At 40.9% G+C, this 23,480-nt stretch overlaps 1 protein-coding gene across 1 annotated transcript in view; it reads right to left on the reverse strand.

The window, feature by feature from the left end:
* The window catches only part of LOC113880971 (myosin-IIIb-like), a 225,596-nt gene that overhangs the window by 104,224 nt on the left and 97,892 nt on the right, over nt 1-23,480 (reverse strand). The window contains exon 12 of the mRNA XM_027523683.1: nt 16,030-16,129. Within this exon, the coding sequence (XP_027379484.1) occupies nt 16,030-16,129 (100 nt within the window). The remainder of the gene's footprint in view (nt 1-16,029; nt 16,130-23,480) is intronic.

Consider the following 23,480-nt stretch of genomic DNA (forward strand, 5'->3'; position numbering starts at 1 on the left):
CTTTATCCTCTCTTTGTGTCTCTGACTTTCTTTTGGTACATGTATACTGATAATACACACATACAAATACATAAACTTTTTTCTGAATCATCTAAGAGTCAGTTGTACCTGATACTCCTTTACCCCTAAATACTTAAGTGTGTATTTCTTAAAAGCAAGGGTATTCTCCTATATGACTATAGCACAACGCTCAAAGTCAGGAAATTAATATTACTACAATGCTATTACCCAATGTATAGATTACGTTCAGATTTTGCCAATTGTCTCAATGTCTTCCATAGAAAAAGAAAATTTTGGATGGTACATTGTATTCATTTGTCATGTTCCTTAATCTCCTTTCACCTGGAACACTTCCTCAGCCACACTTGGCATTTGATTTTGAAGCCCACGGGTCAGTCATTTTGGAAGAAGGCCTTTTGTTTGGTTTGTCTGCTGTTTCTTCATGATTAAATTCAAGTTATGCACATTGTGCTGGAAATCCACTGAAGTGATGCTGTTTTCGGTGCATCCTATCAGGAGGCACGTGCTGTCAATTGTCTGATTATTGGTGATACTAACTTGCATCACTTGGTTAAGGTGGTGTCCACCAGGTTTCTCCCACTGTTCTTTTGAAACTAATAAACATCTTATGAAGATTTTTTCTAAAACACTGTTACCCCTTAAGCTTTCACCTATTTGTTTTAGCATCTGTGGAAGATTCCTGCCTGAAACAATGATTATTTTGATAGCTGCCAATGGTGATTTTCTGTCTTCATCATTCTTTTTACATGTGTTTCACATTTGACTGTTTCTTTCTTCCTTCCCCACCTCCCTCACTTCCTCCCCTACCTCCCTTCCTTCCTCTGCCTCCTTTGTTCCTTCATTTCCTCCTTCCTTCTATCAATGTGGATTCATGAATTCTTACTTTATCCAATGTATTATATTCTTTTATCATTATTTACTTTGACAGTGAAGTTGTCCTCCATTTGGCTTAATTTTAATGGGTTGGGAGTAACAGACTTCAAAACAAGGACTTCAGAAAGGAATGTATAATACTAAGGAGTACATAAAGAAAGGTGAATTCCTCCAAAAAAACAATAACTCTCCTTATCACTACTATTTATGAGTGCTTTTGTGCATCAGATGAGATGCCGCGTGATTTGTGTAAGTTGTCTCATTTAACTTTCATGACCCTGTAAGGTTGTCATTGTGTCAATTTTACATTCCATTTAAAGATAAGGAGACAGACTCTGAGAAAATAAGTAAGTTCATCAAGATCTTACCCTTAGTAGTAGCAAGTCTAGTGGACTCCAGGGTCCCTGCTCTCAACCACTAGGCAACCCTACAAATAGGGGTGGAAACCTTCAGGAAAGGAAAAGGTCTTAGAAGCAAGGCTGCACTGTTCCTGTGGGCAGCTGGACATTAGTACCAGGATTTGCAGAGTCATCTAAGCTTTTTGTATTTTTACAAATGGGGCAATAATTGCCTACAATTCTGTCATTAGTGTAGAAACTTCCCTAACCTGCATTGTGAAAAGCATCTAACCCTGCCTAAAATCCAGGGAGGAAAGCATAAAGGACTCATTTGTGCCAATGTCAGCTGACACAGATCCAGAAAGACATGAGTTGGCCAAGTCACCAAAGGAAGCATTCCCATGGGTCGAGACAAGTGAAACCCGAATTTAGGCAGAGAAGAGACAACTGAGGGAACAGTAGAGTAGGGATTCTGAAGAAATTCAGTATCTATTCATCTCTTGAGATCCCAAGTGAAGACAGGGCTGTGTAGCTCTCCCACCAAGGCTAACATACAAGATCCTTCTTCCTGCAACAGTATTAGCATCTCTATCACCATCACACCACTTTTATTATTATATTTCAGATCCTATGAAAATAAGTTTGGGTGAAATAAACATATTACCTGCTAGTGAAACTAATTCAAACAACCATTTTGCCCTAGAGGGAAAAGCACAATTGAATCTGAGAATAGCATCCTTACCCTCCCAGGAGGAAGAAACTAAAAATAAAAGACAACAAGGTGCTTCCTGCCAGTTGGTAAATCCAATAAGCAAAGAAGATGCCTCAACCTGGCACTGGGCAGTTAACAGTCAGCCTGACTCCCTCCATTGGAGAATGGCCATGTGGTTCTCAGAGCTAACAGCTGCCAAGCAGAACCTCTCAGATTAACCCATAGGTGGTGTTGAACCACTTCCCATTAAGATATTTGCAAAGCAAACAAAAATGATAGCCCCATTCTGAGTGCTGGGAGCTGGCCAGGAGCTCTAGCTGTTCTTGTTGACACAAAGAGCTCTCCAGGGAGGGTCTGGGCCAGAGTGTGGAAGGCCACTCCTGCCTGCCTCTCCAGACTGTGTTGATCTTAAGCCATTAGAATCTCGGTATCAGGGGCTGTTTATTATCTAATTTCCCAATCACAGCAGTTGCTGGAGCTTTGTTTCACCAGAACTCTCTACTTCTCTGTCTCCCTGACCTACACCATTCATGAGGGAAAGAAAAAATTCAACTCTCCTCCTGTTATGTCTACTCATTAAGGAGACAAGTCTGAGAAGTTACCAAGATGCATACGGAGAGTGTGGCATCGCCACTGTCAACAGCTTCTGTGGCAAACACTTGTTAGGGTTCCTTCTGAATTTAAAGTAACCATAGCAATGCTAATGGGAAATATGCTTGCATATTTGTGTCCTACAGGTAGGAGCAAGCTGCTGTTTAATTCACAAAATACACTTAGAGCTGAAACACTAATATTTTTTTCCTTCTAATCCAGAGGGTAAAATGAAATAAGGTTTAAAAGGCTGTGGACACATGCAAAATTAATCTTCTTTCAACCTGGAGGATTATAGTCTCAGTTTTTTTTAACTGTTCATAAAGAATTGCTTTCACATAGAATTCATTTTTACACAAATATTGTTTCCTACAATATTTTCAACTTTAGCAAGTTTTCTTTTCTCAAGTTTCTTTTCTTTCAAAATAGCCTCCATATGCAAAGGTGAAAATGAAACGAAAGTTGCTCAGTTGTGTCTGACTCTTTGCGACCCCAATTCTCCAGGCCAGAACACTGGAGTGGGTAGCCTATCCCTTCTCCAGCAGATCTTCCCAACCATGGAATTGAACTGGGGTCTCCTGCATTGCAAGTGAATTCTTTACCAACCGAGCTATCAGGGAAGCCCCATATGCAAACGTATTTTTTTTGTCAAAAACTCATTCTGAGCTTGAATTGAACAAAGGTCTTGATGAGGACACAAGCAAAAGTTGACACCAGAAATGTGCTGAATTTCTAGAATTTCCTAAACTCATGGAATGAGTAATGCAGGAAGGGAACAAGGGATGGCAAAATGGTCAGAAGAATTTGTCAGATTTTGTCATTACTGGAAATTGTCCTGAAGTTGTCCTTTAGGTTAGAAATCAGAATGTTAGAGGTATTAATTCTATAGCGAGAGAGACAAAGAAAGAGAGATTGAGAGAGAAAGAAGGAAAGGGAGACAGATAGAGGTTGAGATTTCTTTAGAAAAAGTACAGGCATTATCATACTAAAAAAAAAAAAAAAAAGCCTTTTTTAAAAAAAAGAAGAGAACTGCTTGACATTTACAGTATACAGTTAGAAAGCAGCTTTTTAGACTTTTGAAAATATCTTTTAGTTTTAGATGATGTTTCTCCAACTGTTGCTGGACCCAAGCTCTCTGTAAATGTGCAAGTTTTCCAGACAGAGAGTGAATCTAACACTACAGGCCAACTTTGCTGAACTCAAGACATTGTTTGCTAATGTTCTTATCATTTGCTGATGGCAAATATGTTTAGGGACAGATTAAGTCTGTCCACGGGTGATCACGTTAAAGATGTTGCTGGGGTGGTAGAGTAACGTTGTCTATCTGTAAGATGTGTTGGACATATCGGAAACTAGCTCTCATGCCAAACTGTCTAAATTGTTTCTGGACACGCTCTTGTCTTTGTCTGAGGTACCAGACACAAAAACATTGCCTTAAAGTGTGGGTCTCACACAGGGGTAGAGGTGGCCAGAGAACCCAAGTCAGACATGCATTCTAACATCATTTCTGCTTAACTTTATTACATGCTGGTTCCTGGCAACTGATATCTTTAAGATATCAACCATAGACGGCTACCTGCCAATAACTAAGCTTCTAAAGAAAACACACAATTAAGCATCTTTCCAAACTCAGGGCTTATTTTTGAGCTAGGAAAGTATATCCACTACAGAATAATTACATAGTGTTAACAGCATCTCCCTTTATTTATATCGTTAGCACTGTTGACTTTTGAGAAAGTCAGCTTCCTACCTTATCAAAAATTAGTTATTGTGTTCAAGCTAAACTCAAGATAAATAGGAAACATTTCTTAAGTAAAAGTAATGAAAGTTAGCTTTAGATCTAACAGAAATAAAAATTCAAGGAGCGTATATTCATTCGTCCATTCATCCATTCATTTTGTTTTATGCGTATAATAGCTGAAGATTTTAGATTCTAGATTCAGTGAGTCGTACAGAAATAAATGACAGTTTCAGTGCTGGAGTTTATTATCTCATGTAGAATATAGTAATAATGGCTAACATTTCTGTGTACTTACTACATTCTAGGTAGTCTTTTAAAAATTTCCTATGGCTCATTCTCACAATAGCCATATGAGATAGGTACCATTATCAGAAATTTGTTTAACTTGCCCAAGTGACAAGTGTGTAACTTGTCACTGAACTACTTGGACACAGACCCAGGTGAGAAGAGAAAACAATCTGTCTCCAGAATCTGTAGCCTAAGTTGTTTCCTCTACCTTCACAGAGCCCCTAATACACATGGGCAGGAATCAGACTCAGATGCTGGTGGGGCCAGGCCATGAACTAAGCAGGACTGTGAGTTACTCTCAATGGAACATAGCCTCTACTCAGTTCTAAGTGGTTGCTGCTTAGATACTCCAGCTTTCAGGAGCTATCAGAATTCTGAGTTGTGATATGAAATATTTCTATTTTTATATATTAGAAACATTGAGAATTTCAAAGATATTGTTCAGGTTAAAGAAAATATGTCTGCAGACCATATTCTATCCAATGACTGTGGGTGTGCATCTTTTAGCTTATAGAATAATGTCCATAATATCATGCAGCTTTTAAGGTCTCCCATATCCAGTTCCCATCTGCCTGATTCCGTATCATAGTTCTCCCTGCATCACAGCACTTCTACCCACACTCAGTCCTTATCCCACTGGACATCTCTCCCCAGAGCCATACCCGCCCCAACACCCCCCGTACATCCTGCCTCTGGGCCAGGGCCCACTCTATTCTGCCACCTAGGCTACTTTTCTCCTGGCTCTAGTCTGCTTCAAAGCACTGCACCATGAGACGCCTCATGGGTGAGACCTTGAAGGATGGTTAAATACCAACAGGTAAAGAAAGAACTGGCAAGGGAATTCTATTCAGAAGGAACAGCATGAAAAACTACACAGAAATAGGAAAACAAAAGATTTTGAAAACCATCAAACATTTTAAAAGGTTTTTGGCCCTGAGAATCTGATCCTATAAACAGAACTCTGATTACTGACATCCTGGACATCCACAGTCCTTCTAAAAGAGTTCTTTGCATAAGGATCACTGATGATTTAAGGTTTGCTGAAACAGTTCCGATAAATATTTATGTACAGCCATAAGCAAATCCACAAGGAAAAATATAATTCAAAACAGACTTTTTGTTGAAGATCCTTGCAGCTGGTGATAAGGTTTCTGGCTTCAAAAAGGTTTTGAAAATACACGTGATCAATTACTATTTTAAACATCTAGAAACTCTAAGAAGGCGCTAAAAATCACGGAAACTCTGAAAGTTATCATTTGAGGGTGTTGCCAATGAAACCTAGCTATATTGACAAGGGTGAGTCTTGGGCCCAAAATCAACCTCAGATTTATTCCTGAGGTAAGAACCAGGAACACAGAAAAGAAAATTTGGCTCTCAGTGTCAAGCTGAGAGTGAGCATTGTTCTAAAGTACTGGAATCCTCAGTGCTTATTTTAGATCACAGCGCTAGAGCTAAACCAGAGGTCTTAACTTTTCATATAATGGTAGCTTTGCAGGAAACTTTTACATACTACTATTACTACTATTATTGCTACTACGTCTATCACCACGATCAACAACAGCTTGCCATCATCTTTTATCAGGCATTTATTATGTCTACAACTGTGCTAATGCCTTTGTATAGATTACATCTAATCTTGTATAGATCTAATCTCAGATAACTGATTTTTAATTTTTTATTAATTGATATTGGAGTATAGTTGCTTTACAATGTTGTGTTAGTTTCTGCTGTACAGCAAAATGATTTAGTTATACGTACACATATATCCACTTTTTCTTAGATTCCCTTCCCATCTAGGTCACCAAAGAGCATTGAGTAGAGTTCCCTGTGATATATAGTAGGTTCTCATCAGTTGCTGCTGCTGCTGCTAAGTCACTTCAGTCGTGTCCGACTCTGTGTGACCCCATAGACGGCAGCCCACCAGGCTCCCCCGTCCCTGGGACTCTCCAGGCAAGAACACTGGAGTGGGTTGCCATTTCCTTCTCCAATGCATGAAAGTGAAAAGTGAAAGTGAAGTCGCTCAGTCATGTCCGACTCCTAGAGACCCCATGGACTGCAGCCTACCAGGCTCCTCCGTCCAAGGGATTTTCCAGGCAGGAGTACTGGAGTGGGGTGCCATTGCCTTCTCCGTCTCATCAGTTACATATTTTATATACAGTAGTGTATGTATGTCAATCCCAATTTATCCCACTCTCTTCCCCCTTGCTAATGATGTTTGTTTTCTACATCTGTGACTCTGTTTATGCTTTACAAATAAGGTCATCTATACCATTTTTCTAGATTCCATATATAAGTGATATTATACAATTATTTGTCTTTCTCTTTTTGACTTACTTCTGTATGACAATCTCTAGGTCCATCCATGTCTTATTTCATTCCTTTTTGGCTGAGTAATATTTCATTGTATATATGTACCACATTTTCTTTATCCATTTCTGTGTTGATGGACATTTAGGTTGCTTCCATGGCCTGGCTATTATAAATAGTGCTGCAGTGAATATCAGTCTGAATGCATCCTTTTGAATTATGGTTTTCTCCAGATACATGTCCAGGAGTAGAGTTGCTGGATCATATGGTAGCTCTTTTTAGTTTTTAAAGGAACCTCTATACTGTTCTCCATAGTGGCTGTACCAATTTATATGTCCACCAACAGTGTAGGCGGGTTTCCTTTTTGCCACACCCTCTCCAGAACTTACTGCTTGTAGATTTTTTTGATTATGGCCATTCTGACTGGTGTGAGGTCATATCTTGTAGTTTTGATTTTAATTTCTCTAATACTTAGTGATGTTGAGCATCTTTTTCTGTGTTTTTGGCCATTTGTCTATCTTCTTTGGAGAAATGTCTATTGAGATCTTTGGCCCATTTTTTGGTCGGATTGTTTGTTTTTTTGATATTGAGCTGCATGAGCCATTTGTATATTTTGGAGATTAATCCCTTGTCAGTTGCTTTGTTTGCAAATATTTTCTCCCATTCCAAGGGTTGTCTTGTTTTATTATGGTTTCTTTAGCTGTACAAAAGCTTTTAAGTTTAATTAGGTCCCATTTGTTTGTTTTTGTTTTTATTTTCATTACTCTAGGCAGTGGATTGAAAAGTATCTTGCTTCAATTTATGTCCATAAGAGTTCTGTTTAGATTTTCCTGTAAGAGTTTTGTCATAGTATCCAGCCTTAGATTTAGGACTTTAATCCATTTTGAGTTTATTTTTGTGTATGATGTTGGGGAGTATTCTAATTCCATTCTTTTACATGTAGCTGTTCAGTTTTCCCAGCATCACTTCTTGAAAAGATTGTGTTTTCTTTTGTTTTGTCCCCTCTGTTGTGCACTAGGTGGCCATAGCTATGTGGGTTTATCTCTGGGCTTTCTATCCTGTTCTGTTGATCTGTATTTCTGTTTTTGTGCCAGTACCATACTGTCTCGATTACTGTAGCTTTGTAGTAATCAAGATTGCTTTGATTATTTGGAGTCTTTCGTTTTTCCATACAAGTTGTAAAAGTTTTTGTTCTAGTTCTATGAAAAATGCCATTGGTAATTTGATAGGTATTACACTGAATTGTAGATTGTTTTAGATGGTATAGTCATTTTGACAATGTTGATTCCTTCTGTCCAAGAACATGGCAAGTCTCTCCATCTGCTTGTTTTATCTTTGATTTTTGTCATCAGTATCATAGTTTTCTGAGTACAGGTCCTTTGCCTCCTTGCTGCTACTGCTGCTGCTAAGTCGCTTCAGTCGTGTCCGACTCTGTGTGACCCCAGAGACGGCAGCCCACCAGGCTCCCCCGTCCTTGGGATTCTCCAGGCAAGAACACTGGAGTGGCTTGCCATTTCCTTAGGTAAGTTTATTCACAGGTATTTTATTCTTTTTAATGTGATGTTAAATGGGATTGTTTCCTTAACCTCTCTTTCTGATCTTTCATTGTTAGTGTATAGAAATACAAGAGATTTCTGTGTATCAATTTTGTATCCTACATTTTTTACCAAATATATAGAAGAGCTCTTGTAGTTTTCTGGTAGCATCATTACATGTATAGTATCATGTCCTCTGCAAACAATAACAGTTTTACTTGTTTTCCAATTTGGATTCTTTTATTTCTTTTTCTACTCTAATAGCTGTGACTAAGATTTCTAAAACTATGTTGAGTCTGCTGCTGCTGCTAAGTCACTTCAGTCATGTCCGACTCTGTGTGACCCCATAGACGGCAGCCCACCAGGCTCCCCCGTCCCTGGGATTCTCCAGGCAAGAACACTGGAGTGGGTTGCCATTTCCTTCTCCAATGCATGAGAGTAAAAAGTAAAAGTGAAGTCGCTCAGTCATGTCCGACCCTCAGTGACCCCATGGACTGCAGCCTACCAGGCTCCTCTGTCCATGGGATTTTCCAGGCAGGAGTACTGGAGTGGGGTGCCATTGCCTTCTCTTGAGTCTAACATGTCTAAAACTATGTTGAATAAAAGTGGCAAGAGTGGACATCCTTGTCTAGTTCCTGATCTTCGAGAAAATGCTTTCAGCTTTTCACCATTGAGTATGATGTTAGCTATAGGTTTGCCATATACGATCCCTATTATGTTGAGGTAGTCAGTCAGTCAGTTCAGTTGCTCAGTCGTGTCTGACTCTTTGCGACCCCATGAACCGCAGCACGCCAGGCCTCCCTGTCCATCACCAACTCCCGGAGTTCACTCAAACTCATGTCCATTGAGTCGGTGATGCCATCCAACCATCTCATCCTCTGTCGTCCCCTTCTCCTCCTGCCCTCAATCTTTTCCAGCATCAGGGTTTTTTCAAATGAGTCAGCTCTCTGCATCAGGGTTTTTTCAAATGAGTCAACTCCTGCCCAAAGTATTGGAGTTTCAGCTTCAACATCAGTCCTTCCAGTGAACACCCAGGACTGGTCTCCCTCTAAGCCCAGTTTCTGGAGCGGTTTTTTTTTTGTCGTTGTTGTTGTTCATAAATGGGTGTTGGATTTTGTCAAAAGCTTTTTCTGAATCTGTTGAGATAATCATGTGGTTTTTACTTTTCAATTTGTTAATGTGGTATAGGGGAAGGGGACAACAGAGGATGAGATAGTTGGATGGTATCACCAACTCAATGGACATGAGTTTGAGTAAACTATGGGAGTTGGTGATGGACAGGGAGGCCTGGTGTGCTGCAGTCCATGGGGTCACAGAGAGTCGGACACAACTGAGCAACTGAACTGAACTGAACTGAACTGAACTGAATGTGGTTTATCATATTGATTGACTGTGTATATTGAAGAATCCTTGCATCCCTGGGATAAGTCCCACTTGATCAGAGTGCATGAAAAGTATTATAAACTTATTACAGGACAGACCTATCTACTCGATTGTGTCAGTGGGGCATGTGTGTGTATGCTCAGTTGTGTCCAATTCTTTGTGACCCCATGGATTGCAGCTCGCCAGGCTCCTCTGTCCTTGGAATTTTCCTGGTAAGAATACTGAAGTGGGTTGCCATTTCCTACTCCAGGGGATCTTTCCATCCCAGGGATCAAACCTGTATCCCCTGCTCTGGTACGCAGATTCTTTATCGCTGACCCACCAGGGAAGCCCTCCCTGTCAAACCGTGTTTGACTTAATGAACAAATTTGACTTATGAATGTGCTCTCAGAATGGAACTCGTTTGTATGCAGGGGACCTACTGTAGCTAAACTAAGATTCAATCCCAGGTCTGTTACTTGATTTTCTACTGGAAGAAGGTAACCCATAGCATCATAAGCATGTCATAAAAGAAGGCCACCACCCCTAGCTCCTCTCACACCTGCTGATATTTCTCCCCTGGTGTCATGGGGAGGTGGGGGTGTCTCTTAATATGTTAGTGCAATAACTTGGCCACAGGGGCAGGAAATGTGCACTAGCCCCCTGCGTGAGTGAAATGAAAGTGGAAGGAAAATTAGCATGGGAATTGAAGGGTGGGAGAGGAAAGGTGGGAAAGGGGACCTCCTCCAGATACTGACATGGAAAGAAAAGTTTTGTTTTGTTGAATCTTCTTAGCACTGCCACATATTTCTACAAGGACCCCCCACACAGTCTGTCAAGATATGTGGCAATCTGTACTTCACAGCCCACAGGAAAATCTGGCCCACAGTCAGCCCTGATGGGAAGGCTGTTGCTCTGGCTCATCAATTCTGAGGTCAGCCCAATTGGCTTCAAGCCCCGGGCCGTAAGGATGACAAACGGGAGAAATATGAGTCCATTTTCCCCTCTTGCAAAGTGCCAGCTCCCCTCGGGCTGTCTGAGTCATGAAGTTTCAGTCTCTCTTGAGCCTGAAGTGGCCAACAACGAAGCAGCTTCTCTGGGGGTGTGTTACAAGCTGCTGGGTAAAAACATCTGCACCAGCATGGTCAATCTGCTGCGTCCCTCATAGGGGCTTCTTTTTACACAACAACAGGCTAGCTGTGCTAAAGAATGTCAAATAAAAGCCTTGTGAGAGCTTTGCCATACGCAGGCCAAATTAAATTAAGGGGCATAATCCTCGCTATTGTACTTATCAGCATTAAAATGGAGGATTACCATCATGGGAACAAAGCCCCATGGCATAAAAGACTACTTCCATTCTGTCATTCACTGTACACAGTTACAGGCTTACACAGGAAGTGGAACAGAGGAGCACCGGGCCAACCACTGACTTGGACTTGCAACATGAGGTTTCTTTCTCCCCAGCCAAGTGAGCCCCGCCCCACCACGTACCCATGGGAACACCTTTCCCATGAGGCCAGAAGCTTTCTCCCAAGGTTGAGACCTGGAATTTTCTCCACCAATCACAGGCTGAGAGTTTGTTGCCCATCAGAATTTACTCCTTAGCTGGTTGTGATTCAAGATTTGTTGCAATGACAAATAGAGAATATAGAATTAAAAAAAAAAATACAAAAAACCCTGGGCTAGGCATTTGGAGCTGGGAGAGGCAGCAGAATGTACTGGCTAAAAACATGGGCTCTGGAGTTAGAGCTGAGTTCAAATCTTGACTCTGTCACTTTGCTGACAAGGTAACATCAACAGCAAGTCCCTTGTACTCTCTAAATGTCAGAATTTCTATAATATGCGCCTCTCCCACAGGATTAATATGAGGATTAAAAAGAATCATTCATGCGAAATCCTTAACACAGTGCCTAGGAAGTTGTTGCTGCTAAGTCACTTCAGTCGTGTCTGACTCTGTGTGACCCCATAGACGGCAACCCACCAGGCTCCCCCATCCCCGGGATTCTCCAGGCAAGAACACTGGAGGGGTTGCCATTTCTTTCTCCAATGCATGAAAGTGAAAAGTGAAAGTGAAGTCGCTTAGTCGTGTCCGACTCCTAGAGACCCCATGGACTGCAGCCTACCAGGCTCCTCTGTCCATGGGATTTTCCAGGCAAGAGTGCTGGAGTGGGGTGCCATTGCCTTCTCTGAGGAAGTTGTTAATGAATATCAAATATTAGTTGTTACTATTATTGTTAGAGACAGAAAATCCAGACTCAAACCCTAGACCTGCCATTTATTCTCTGTGACAGTGAGGGAACCCCATGCTAGCCGACTGGGGCAGGAGCAGGTAAATCTGATGCCTCCAACCCAGTAGTGGCCTCCAGTCCAGCATTTGAGAGCTGATTGAGTAGCCATCCCTGTATTCATCTGACTCATAGAGAACATCATGCAAAAGACTGGTGTGTGCATTCTGTGAGATAACTGTGAGGAAGACTCGCCACTGCCATAAATGTTGGGTGAGTCAGAACAATGTCCTCAACATGTCCTTGTCATTCTAGTCTCACAGTGTTTATTCTTATGTCTGGGTCTTCCTTATAAACTCTTCCTTCTGATTTTGCCTTCCCTCCATCATTCCCTGAATGTATCTGTTCTGTCGCTACCTCTTTAGGATTCTTCTAGAACACTTTATGGGTTGCTTCTCTAACCCCTTTATTCTTTGCTTACTTTCTTCTGCAGAAGCTGAAAATGCTCACCTTTCCAGCTTCCCTCGCTGGACTCCTCTCCCCTGCAGAGCCACCTCTGCAAATTTCATCTGATAAGATGTGAGAGGAGTGTCCTGGGGACTTCTAGGAAAGGTCTCCCTCATGACCAACAGGGAGAGACTCCTGACGATAGGCCTTCTCCATCCATCTCTTCCTTCCTTCTTTGGACAATGCCATGTGAACAAGGGATCCTTAGCATGCTGCTTCAGCTAACTTGTGCTTCTAAGTTCTGATGTGCTGGGATACAGCGGCAAAGTAATGGAAGGAGTCTGTGTCCACATATCTGAGTGGCCAGCCCAGCACTGGAACTTCTGATTTCAGACCTGTTACCCTGAGGGGTCCTTGAATCTGCTGAGTTTTGTTACTTGCTGCTGGGAGAGTCACCACTGGCATGACCCAGCTCTCTCCTCATTATGCCCCGCCTGACTGCCTCAAGACTTCTTTCCTTTCAATCCCTGGGTTGATCCACAGGGCATTGAGGTAAACATCAAATACAGAGAGAAAGATGGGCTCCCACCTTCCCTAGGGCACGGATGACCTGAAACACTATCTGATGAATTATTCTGAATCCTGTTGTTGCCACCACCACTTAAAGATTGAGGGAGAACATTCCTTTCATAAAAATATGAGTTCTGAGGAGTGGTCTTGGAAGTCAGCCTGACAAATTTATTGAGACCCATTGCATGTACTAGAAACAAGAAGGAAAATTTGGCCCTTGCCCTTGAGAAGCTGAACTGCTGGCACATGGTCAACCACAACACCAGACAAAACATGGGGAGCCACAGAGAGTAATATACCAAAGTGGTCCGAGGACCCAGTCTGTCAATGTTATCACTCACAATGTCATAAAGAGTTTGTGTCAGAATACAAATCAGTTCAATTAGTTACCAAGTATCTTGTTTCGTTTGGCTGAGACTATACATGGGGGAGGGGGAGCAAGACTTCCTTGAAGAAACAGTAGCTTGATGTACATTAGGACACAACCTCATTTTCTTATGAACCAGCCCTTTGAGTAGTACAGTCATAAATGGACCATGATGGTTCAAGGAGTGTTAAAGAGAATTAAGGACTCTGTAGAGAAGAGAGATATGATGTTGTATCTTGATGAAATAGGTAAGAGCTGAACTGAAAGGAGAGGGCAGACAGAACAGAAGGAGATGCACTTGTAGGAACAATATGAAGTCTGACTCCAGGAAGCCAGAGGGTGCATAAAGGGTCACGCAGGAGCTGAGTCTAGAGGACAAACTGGAGTGAGATAGAGAGAGGCTTGCAAAAGCAGACTGAGGAGTCTGAACCTCTTTTGGTCTGAAATAGGAAGCCACTAAAGTTCTTTGAGAAGTCAGAATATGCTTTAAGACAATTGATAAGGTGTTAGAAATGAAAGCTGATATATACAGAGGAGAGAGTGGAGAGAAACAGATAATGGTAGGTCTGGGCTAGGGAAGGATGCTAAACAAGTGATTGGAGGTGGGGTTAAGTGAGATGTAGGGATCAAAAATGAGCACCAGGTTTGAAGACCAGGTCACAGGAGAATGTGTGTAGCACTCATGGAAGTGGTGAGGTCTGGTGAGCTGGTGGAGGTCCTTTGGTGGGCTTTTCTGTTGAGGCTCTGGTGTATAGATCAGGAAATCTACGGGCAGCAGGCGGTGGGTGTAGTAGGGTGGAGCTCAGAACAAGAGACCTGAGAATCATGCTGTCTCAGCTGAGAGTTGGTACCAGAATACACTAGTGAGAGAGGCTATCACCCAGGGAGAAGTGAAGAAAGAAGAGAGTCAAGGACTTGGAGAACTGCCTGTATTTCAAGGTGTGTGGAAGAGGAGCAGGATAAAGACGGAGGACATCTGGGAGAAAGAAGCTGAAGACCATGGTGCTGCCAAAACCATGGACGAGCACAATTCATAGAAACCATGGTCCATGGCACCAAGTGTTGCACAAACTGATGAATACAAGGCTCTCTTAGCTGGGAGCTAAGCTTCCCAAGACTGTTTGAGGGATGTGGTGAGGGCACAGATGATTTTGGGTTTAGAGAGGCAGGGGTTGGTGAGGGAATGAGGCAACCAAGCTGGAAGTCAGTCTGAGGAAGTCTGAGGTATAAAAGTAAGAAGAGGGAGGAACAGGGCCCAGGGAAGACTTTTGTTACATGGAAGAGGAATCAGCAAATGGGGAAGAGGCAGCAGAGGGAGAAAGATGTGAAAGCCAAGGCTTGTCTGCCTGATGGTGGCAGGACCTGGAGAGCAGGAACATCACAGAGGTGAGCCAGGGAGAGCTCACCTGGGTGAGCAAATGAAGAATGGACAGCTGAATAGAAGGAGCAGTTCTAAGGTAGAGGGAAGGGAAGTGGGCATTGCTCACAGCACAGCCCTGATATTCTGAGTAAAGCTGGTCATCAGTGGAGGTTGATGGGAGTCAGGCTGGGGCTGGAGCCATTTCCCAAACTATATTCATTGACTTGCCCAAGATCACAGGGCTGGAAAATGCTAGCTTTAGGATCAGAACCCAAGTCTTCCACCTGCCAAGTTCACTGGTCTTTCTGCTGAAAGAAATTTTGAACTTTGTTCAAAATATGAGAGCATCTCTAATATGAGATACTAGGCCTACAATATTTCATCAAGTACCCTTATATGAGCTATTCTGACTATTAAGTACAATCTGCCCTCCATTTCTATGGGTTTTGTGCAAATCCAAGGTTGGTTGAATTTGTGGTTGTGAAACCCATGGATGTGGAGGGCAAACTGTACCACAACATTCTGTATGTAAAGGACTTGAGCAACAGCAAAGTTTGGTATCTGTGGGGGCTCCTGGAACCATTCCCTGTGGTTACTGAGAGACAACCACAAATTACTTTAAAAGCAGCTCAAGCAATTTGAGACTGCTAGAGAAGTACTGAGGATTTAATTTGTCAAGTTTCGAATAAGATGTCTCAAAAAATTAAGAATTATTTTTAGAAGTTACAAATTAAGACCACCTCTTTTTCCAAAAAGATACAATGAATTTTCTAATGGCCTGCTTACTTCCTCAAAATCCTGGAGTAAACTTTTAATGAAAACGATATACCCTTTTTGCATTAGCTTAAGCCCACAGTTTTTTGTCCTTTTAGGCTAGTCAGTTCTTTGGTGGGCGGGAGCTGTCTTGCGCACTGTAGACTGGGCAGCAGCATCCCTGGCCTCGATCCACTAGACATCCTTCACACAAACCCCCTGTGAAGAGTTGTGACAACCACACATGTCCTCAGAAGGAGAGCGGGAGGGGGCAAAAGTGCCCCCAGTTGAGAACCACTGTTTTAACCTACTGAGGCCAAATACAGGTTTCACTACAAGGAGAACTCACAAGAAGGTTGTAACCAGATTGCCCTGTAGATCAAAGACTTTTGCCCACAGACTAATGAACTTCTGACATGGGGGAATCTGGTGGGCAACACTTTTTGGCTCCACTCTCTCCAACTCACCAAAATAACACAGAGTGAGAAATACTTTTGCTTCATTGTCTGTTGGAATAAAATCTTACAGATAAGACTCACCAATTTTTCTCAGTGACAGGAGAGGTGCTTGAAGCCTCTGCATGGCCATTGCTGGATTCTGCTTGTGGGCTGCTTTTATGATTGCCAGAGCCCCTCAGAACTAAGAGAAAACAAACAAGTGCTTAGAGACTGAGGATAAATTCAGAGGCAGGTAGGGTTTGATTTCAGTAGCCATCTATTCTCTCTGCAGCACCTTGCTGCCTGTCATGCTACTCCCTGACTTTCTGTAACCTTTGTCTAGGACACATCATCAAAAGTGACTTCTTCCATGATGACAGGCCTTGCTTTGACCTCAGTCCCAGCTGACAAACTGGATAAAATAACTCATCTTGTAGGAAAACAAGCCACCTGTCTATGACAATAGATATAAAGAGTAGACAGGTTGGAGGCCCCAAGGTGAGGAAGTTGGTGAGCAGAACACATGAGCTGGAGTGGTGTGGTGCTGGACAGTCTTAGGAGTCCAGCTTCCAGTCCTGGCTGGGCTGGGCAGAGCTGCCTGTGGGTGAGGATGGTGGTCAAGAAATACCTTCACAATGTGTGTAAGCAAGTGAAAGTGTTAGTCACTCAGCCATGTCTGATCCTTTGCAACGCTATGGACTGTAGCCTGCCAGGCTCCTCTGTCCATGGGATTCTCCAGGCAAGAATACTGGAGTGGGTATCCATTCCCTTCTCCAGGGGATCTTCCCAACCCAGGGACTAAACCCAAGTCTCCTGCACTGCAGGCAGATTCTCTACCGTCAGACAATGTGGGTAGGATTACTACAACTAGTGATTCATTTCAGGAGGAACTCAGTTCTGTACTGTGATTGAAGACAGCTCACTGAAGAGTTTCTCAAGAGTGAGAGTGACAAGTACAATTCCTCCTTTTATGACCAGGGCAGCTGTGACTAACTAACCATTGCCTTCTTCTCTTGAACTTTCATTCAGCTTCAAGTTCCTTTCTAACACAATGTTTCATGTCAGTGGTTCTCAAGGTGTTGGCCCCACATTATCACAGCTAATCAAAAACACATCACAGAAAATGTCAACATCACCTAAAAACTTGTTAGAAAATAAAATTCTTGGGCCTCACCCTGACCTAAATGAATCAGAAAGTCTGGGGGTGGAGGCTGGCAATCTGTGTTTTTAACAGGCTCTTGAGGTAATCAGGATTGATGTTGAGGTCTGGAAGACACTGCTTCAGATCAACAATTCTTAATCTTGACTGTACATTAGAATCACCCAGTAAGATTTTAAATATGCCTGAACCCAACTCCCAGAGATTCTGATACTGGTCTGGTGTGGAGTTGGCATCATTTTTAAAAAGCTCCCTAGATAATTTTAAGGTGTGGCCAGGGTTGAGAACCATAGTTACACATCATTACCACCAATCCATTAGGGTCAGAAGGAGACTCTGTACCTATTTTCTCTCCTTATTTTAGATCATCTAGAAAGAGCCAAACCAAAATACAACCAATGAAGATAATCTACACATTTTTCAATTGTGACATAGTGTGGAAGGTGCATAAAATAGTGAAGGTTTCTGTTATAATGATGGAAAATATAACATGATAAAAATGGAGTGCATTAAAAGAAATATGGGGGAGGCAGTCCTAAGATGGCAGAGGAATAGGATGGGGAGACCACTTTCTCCCCCACAAATTCATCAAAAGAACATTTAAACGCTGAGTAAATTCCACAAAACAACTTCTGAATGCCAGCAGAGGACATCAGGCACCCAGAAAAGCAGCCCATTGTCTTCAAAAAGAGATGTTTTATCAATGGTACTGTATAGAAGGAGAAGTCTTGAGACTACTGTAAAAATAAGACTGAATACCAGAAGCAGGAGGCTTAAGTCCAAATCCTGAGAACATCAGAGAACTCCTGACTCCATGGAACATTAATCGATAGGAGGTCATCAAATGCCTCCATACCTACACTGAAACCAAGCACCACCCAAGGGCCAACAAGTTCCAGAGCAAGACATACCACGCAAATTCTCCAGCAACACAGGAACACAGCCCTGAGCTTCAATATACAGGCTGCCCAAAGTTACTCCAAAACCATTGACATCTCATAACTCATTACTGGACACATCATTGCACTCCAGAGAGAATAAATCCAGCTCCACCCACCAGAACACCGACACAAGCTTCCCTAACCAAGAAACCTTAACAAGCCACCGATACAACCCCACCCACAGCAAGGAAACTCCACAATAAAGAGAACTCCACAAACCGCCAGAATATAGAAAGGCCACCCCAAACACAGCAATATAAACAAGATGAAGAGACAGAGGAATACCCAGCAGGTAAAGGAACAGGATAAATGCCCAGCAAACCAAACAAAAGAGGAAGAGATAGGGAATCTACCTGATAAAGAATTCCAAATAATGATAGTGAAAATGATCCAAAATCTTGAAATAAAAATGGAATCACAGATAAATAGCCTGGAGACAAGGATTGAGAAGATGCAAGAAAGGTTTAACATTGACCTAGAAGAAATAAAAAAGAGTCAATATATAATGAATAATGCAATAAATGAGATCAAAAATACTCTGGAGGCAACAAATAGTAGAATAACAGAGGCAGAAGATAGGATTAGTGAAGTAGAAGATAGAATGATAGAAATAAATGATTCAGAGGGGAAAAAAGAAAAATGAATTAAAAGAAATGAGGACAATCTCAGAGACCTCCAGGACAATGTTAAACGCCTGAACATTCGAATCATAGGAGTCCCAGAAGAAGAAGACAAAAAGAAAGACCATGAGAAAATATTTGAGGAGATAATAGTTGAAAACTTCCCTAAAATGGGGAAGGAAATAATCACCCAAGTCCAAGAAACCCAGAGTCCCAAACAGGATAAATCCAAGGCAAAACACCCCAAGACACATATTAATCAAATTAACAAAGATCAAACACAAAGAACAAATATTAAAAGCAGCAAGGGAAAAACAACAAATAACACACAAGGGGATTCCCATAAGGATAGCAGCTGATCTTTCAATAGAAACTCTTCAGACCAGGAGGGAATGGCAAGACATACTTAAAGTGATGAAAGAAAATAACCTACAGCCCAGATTACTGTACCAAGCAAGGATCTCATTCAAATATGAAGGAGAAATCAAAAGCTTTTCAGACAAGCAAAAGCTGAGAGAATTCAGCACCACCAAACCAGCTCTCCAACAAATGCTAAAGGATATTCTCTAGACAGGAAACACAAAAAGTGTATAAACCTGGACCCAAAACAATAAAGTAAATGGCAACGGGATCATACTTATCAATAATTACCTTAAATGTAAATGGGTCGAATGCCCCAACCAAAAGACAAAGACTGGCTGAATGGATACAAAAACAAGACCCCTATATATGTTGTCTACAAGAGACCCACCTTAAAACAAGGGACACATACACACTGAAAGTGAAGAGGTGGAAAAAGATATTGCATGCAAATAGAGACCAAAAGAAAGCAGGAGTAGCAATACTCATATCAGATAAAATAGACTATAAAACAAAGACTGTGAAAAGAGACAAAGAAGGACACTACATAATGATCAAAGGATCAATCCAAGAAGATATAACAATTATAAATATATATGTACCCAACATAGGATCACTGCAATATGTAAGACAAATGCTAACAAGTATGAAAGGGGAAATTAACAATAACACAATAATAGTGGGAGACTTTAATACCCCACTCACACCTATGGATAGATCAACTAAACAGAAAATTAACAAATAAACACAAACTTTAAATGATACAATAGACCAGTTAGACCTAATTGATATCTATAGGACATTTCACCCCAAAACAATGAATTTCACCTTTTTCTCAAGCGCACATGGAACCTTCTCCAGGATAGATCACATCCTGGGCCATAAATCTAGCCTTGGTAAATTCAAAAAAATTGAAATCATTCCAAGCATCTTTTCTGACCATAATGCAGTAAGATTAGATCTTAATTACAGGAGAAAAACTATTAAAAATTCCAACATATGGAGGCTGAACAACACGCTGCTGAATAACCAACAAATCACAGAAGAAATCAAAAAAGAAATAAAAATATGCATAGAAACGAATGAAAATGAAAACACAACAACCCAAAACCTGTGGGACACTGTAAAAGCAGTGCTAAGGGGAAAGTTCATAGCAATACAGGCATACCTCAAGAAACAAGAAAAAAGTCAAATAAGTAACCTAATTCTACACCTAAAGCAACTAGAAAAGGAAGAAATGAAGAACCCCAGGGTTAGTAGAAGGAAAGAAATCTTAAAAATTAGAGCAGAAATAAATGCAAAAGAAACAAAAGAGACCATAGCAAAAATCAACAAAGCCAAAAGCTGGTTCTTTGAAAGGATAAATAAAATTGACAAACCATTAGCCAGACTCATCAAGAAACAAAGGGAGAAAAATCAAATCAATAAAATTAGAAATGAAAATGGAGAGATCACAACAGAAAACACAGAAATACAAAGGATCATAAGAGACTACTATCAGCAATTATATGCCAATAAAATGGACAACGTGGAAGAAATGGACAAATTCTTGGAAAAGTACAACTTTCCAAAACTGAACGAGGAAGAAATAGAAAATTTTAACAGACCCACCACAAGCACGGAAATTGAAACTGTAATCAGAAATCTTCAAGCAAGCAAAAGGCCAGGTAGACGGCTTCACAGCTAATTTCTACCAAAAATTTAGAGAAGAGCTAACACCTATCCTACTTAAACTCTTCCAGAAAATTGCAGAGGAAGGTAAACTTCCAAACTCATTCTATGAGGCCACCATCACCCTAATACCAAAACCTGACAAAGATGCCACAAAAAAAGAAAACTACAGGCCAATATCACTGATGAACATAGATGCAAAAATCCTTAACAAGATTCTAGCAATCAGAATCCAACAACACATTAAAAAGATCATACACCATGACCAAGTGGGCTTTATCCCAGGGATGCAAGGATTCTTCAGTATCCGGAAATCAATCAATGTAATTCACCACATTAACAAATTGAAAAATAAAAGCCATATGATTATCTCAATAGATGCAGAGAAAGCCTTTGACAAAATTCAACATCCATTTATGATAAAAACTCTCCAGAAAGCAGGAATAGAAAGAACATACCTCAACATAATAAAAGCTATATATGACAAACCCACAGCAAACATTATCCTCAATGGTGAAAAATTGAAAGCATTTCCCCTAAAGTCAGGAACAAGACAAGGGTGCCCACTCTCACCACTACTATTCAACATAGTTTTGGAAGTTTTAGGGTTATACAATATATACAATGGATTAAAGACAATCTCTTTAACAAGTGGTGCTGGGAAAACTGGTCAACCACTTGTAAAAGAATGAAACTAGAACACTTTCTAACACCATACACAAAAATAAACTCAAAATGGACTAAAGATCTAAACCTAAGACCAGAAACTATAAAACTCCCTTAGAGGAGAACATAGGCAAAACACTCTCCAACATAAATCACAGCAGGATCCTCTATGACCCACCTCCCAGAATATTGGAAATAAAAGCAAAAATAAACAAATGGGACCTAATTAAAATTAAAAGCTTCTGCACAACAAAAGAAACTACAAGCAAGGTGAAAAGACAGCCTTCAGAATGGGAGAAAATAATAGCAAATGAAGCAACTGACAAACAACTAATCTCAAAAATATATAAGCAACTCCTGCAGCTCAATTCCAGAAAAATAAATGACCCAATCAAAAAATGGGCCAAAGAACTAAATAGACATTTCTCCAAAGAAGACATACAGATGGCTAACAAACACATGAAAAGATGCTCAACATCACTCATTATCAGAGAAATGCAAATTAAAACCACAAAGGTTCATTTCACGCCATTTCACACCAGTCAGAATGGCTGCGATCCAAAAGTCTACAAGCAATAAATGCTGGAGAGGGTGTGGAGAAAAGGGAACCCTCTTACACTGTTGGTGGGAATGCAAACTAGTACAGCCACTATGGAGAACAGTGTGGAGATTCCTTAAAAAACTGGAAATAGAACTGCCTTATGACCCAGCAATCCCACTGCTGGGCATACACACTGAGGAAACTAGAATTGAAAGAGACACGTGTACCCCAATGTTCATCGCAGCACTGTTTATAATAGCCAGGACATGGAAGCAACCTAGATGTCCATCAGCAGATGAATGGATAAGAAAGCTGTGGTACATATTACACAATGGAGTATTACTCAGCCATTAAAAAGAATACATTTGAATCAGTTCTAATGAAGTGGATGAAACTGGAGCCTATTATACAGAGTGAAGTAAGCCAGAAAGAAAAACACCAATACAGTATACTAACACATATATATGGAATTTAGAAAGATGGTAACGATAACCCTGTATGTGAGAGAGAAAAACAGACACAGGTGTATAGAATACTCTTTTAGACTCTGTGGGAGAGGGAGAGGGTGGGATGATTTGGGAGAATGGCATTGAAACATGTATAATATCATATGAGAAATGAATCGCCAGTCCAGGTTCGATGCAGGATACACGATGCTTGGGGCTGGTGCACTGGGATGATCCAGAGCGATGGTATGGGGAGGAAGGTGGGAGGCGGGTTCAGGATTGGGAACATGTGTACACCCGTGGCAGATTCATGTTGATGTATAGCAAAACCAATACAATATTGTAAAGTAATTAGCCTCCAATTAAAATAAATAAATTTAAATTTAAAAAAATAAATAAAAGACATATGGAAATCAATTGTTTTTGTTTTGTCTATTCTGTGAAGAGAATGCTATGATTTTATATTATTTGTTTGGTTCCTTAGGCATATTTATCTCTTGTGTAGCAGTAATGTGATTTTTTTTCACTATCGGTGGTAGATAAGACCATCTGTTGTTATTATTATTGCTATAAACACCAAAAGGATAAAAAGAAAATTTTATATGGAACATTATTACATTTTTATTATTATATACATACACTCACATGCAAACACACATTATGACCAAACCATGAAACAACAATATTAAAAGAAGTGGGAAGCAGAAATCAAGAAAAATGGCTGCAGCCTTTTAGAATTTCACGAACTGATCCCCTCTCCTCCCTTCCCTGCCTTCTCTTGATTGATCAACTCCTCTGGTTAGAGGACCAGGCAAGCTTCCCCCTCCTGGAGATATTAAACATTGTTTGACCCAAGCTCACTTGTAATACCATGAGAAGCAATATAAAAGTGAGAAATGATATGAAAAGAAAAAAAGAGAAGCTCACTTTAGGGACAAAAATATCTATTTCCTTGTTAAGAAGGAAAATCAACAGAAATCATTTTTAATCTTGTTCTCTGGCCCAATTCAGCAGCACCAAGGGCTACCACTCCCTGACCAAAGCACAGATGGTCTTGTCCACATAGGAGGTTGACGTTGTTGCTGTCTGCATCTATTTTGAGATCCTCAGTATGAAAATGAGAGATAGCAGTTTAATAGCAATTCAGAG

The sequence above is a fragment of the Bos indicus x Bos taurus genome, chromosome 2 (assembly GCF_003369695.1).
Source record: "Bos indicus x Bos taurus breed Angus x Brahman F1 hybrid chromosome 2, Bos_hybrid_MaternalHap_v2.0, whole genome shotgun sequence".
NCBI classification, from domain to species: domain Eukaryota; kingdom Metazoa; phylum Chordata; class Mammalia; order Artiodactyla; family Bovidae; genus Bos; species Bos indicus x Bos taurus.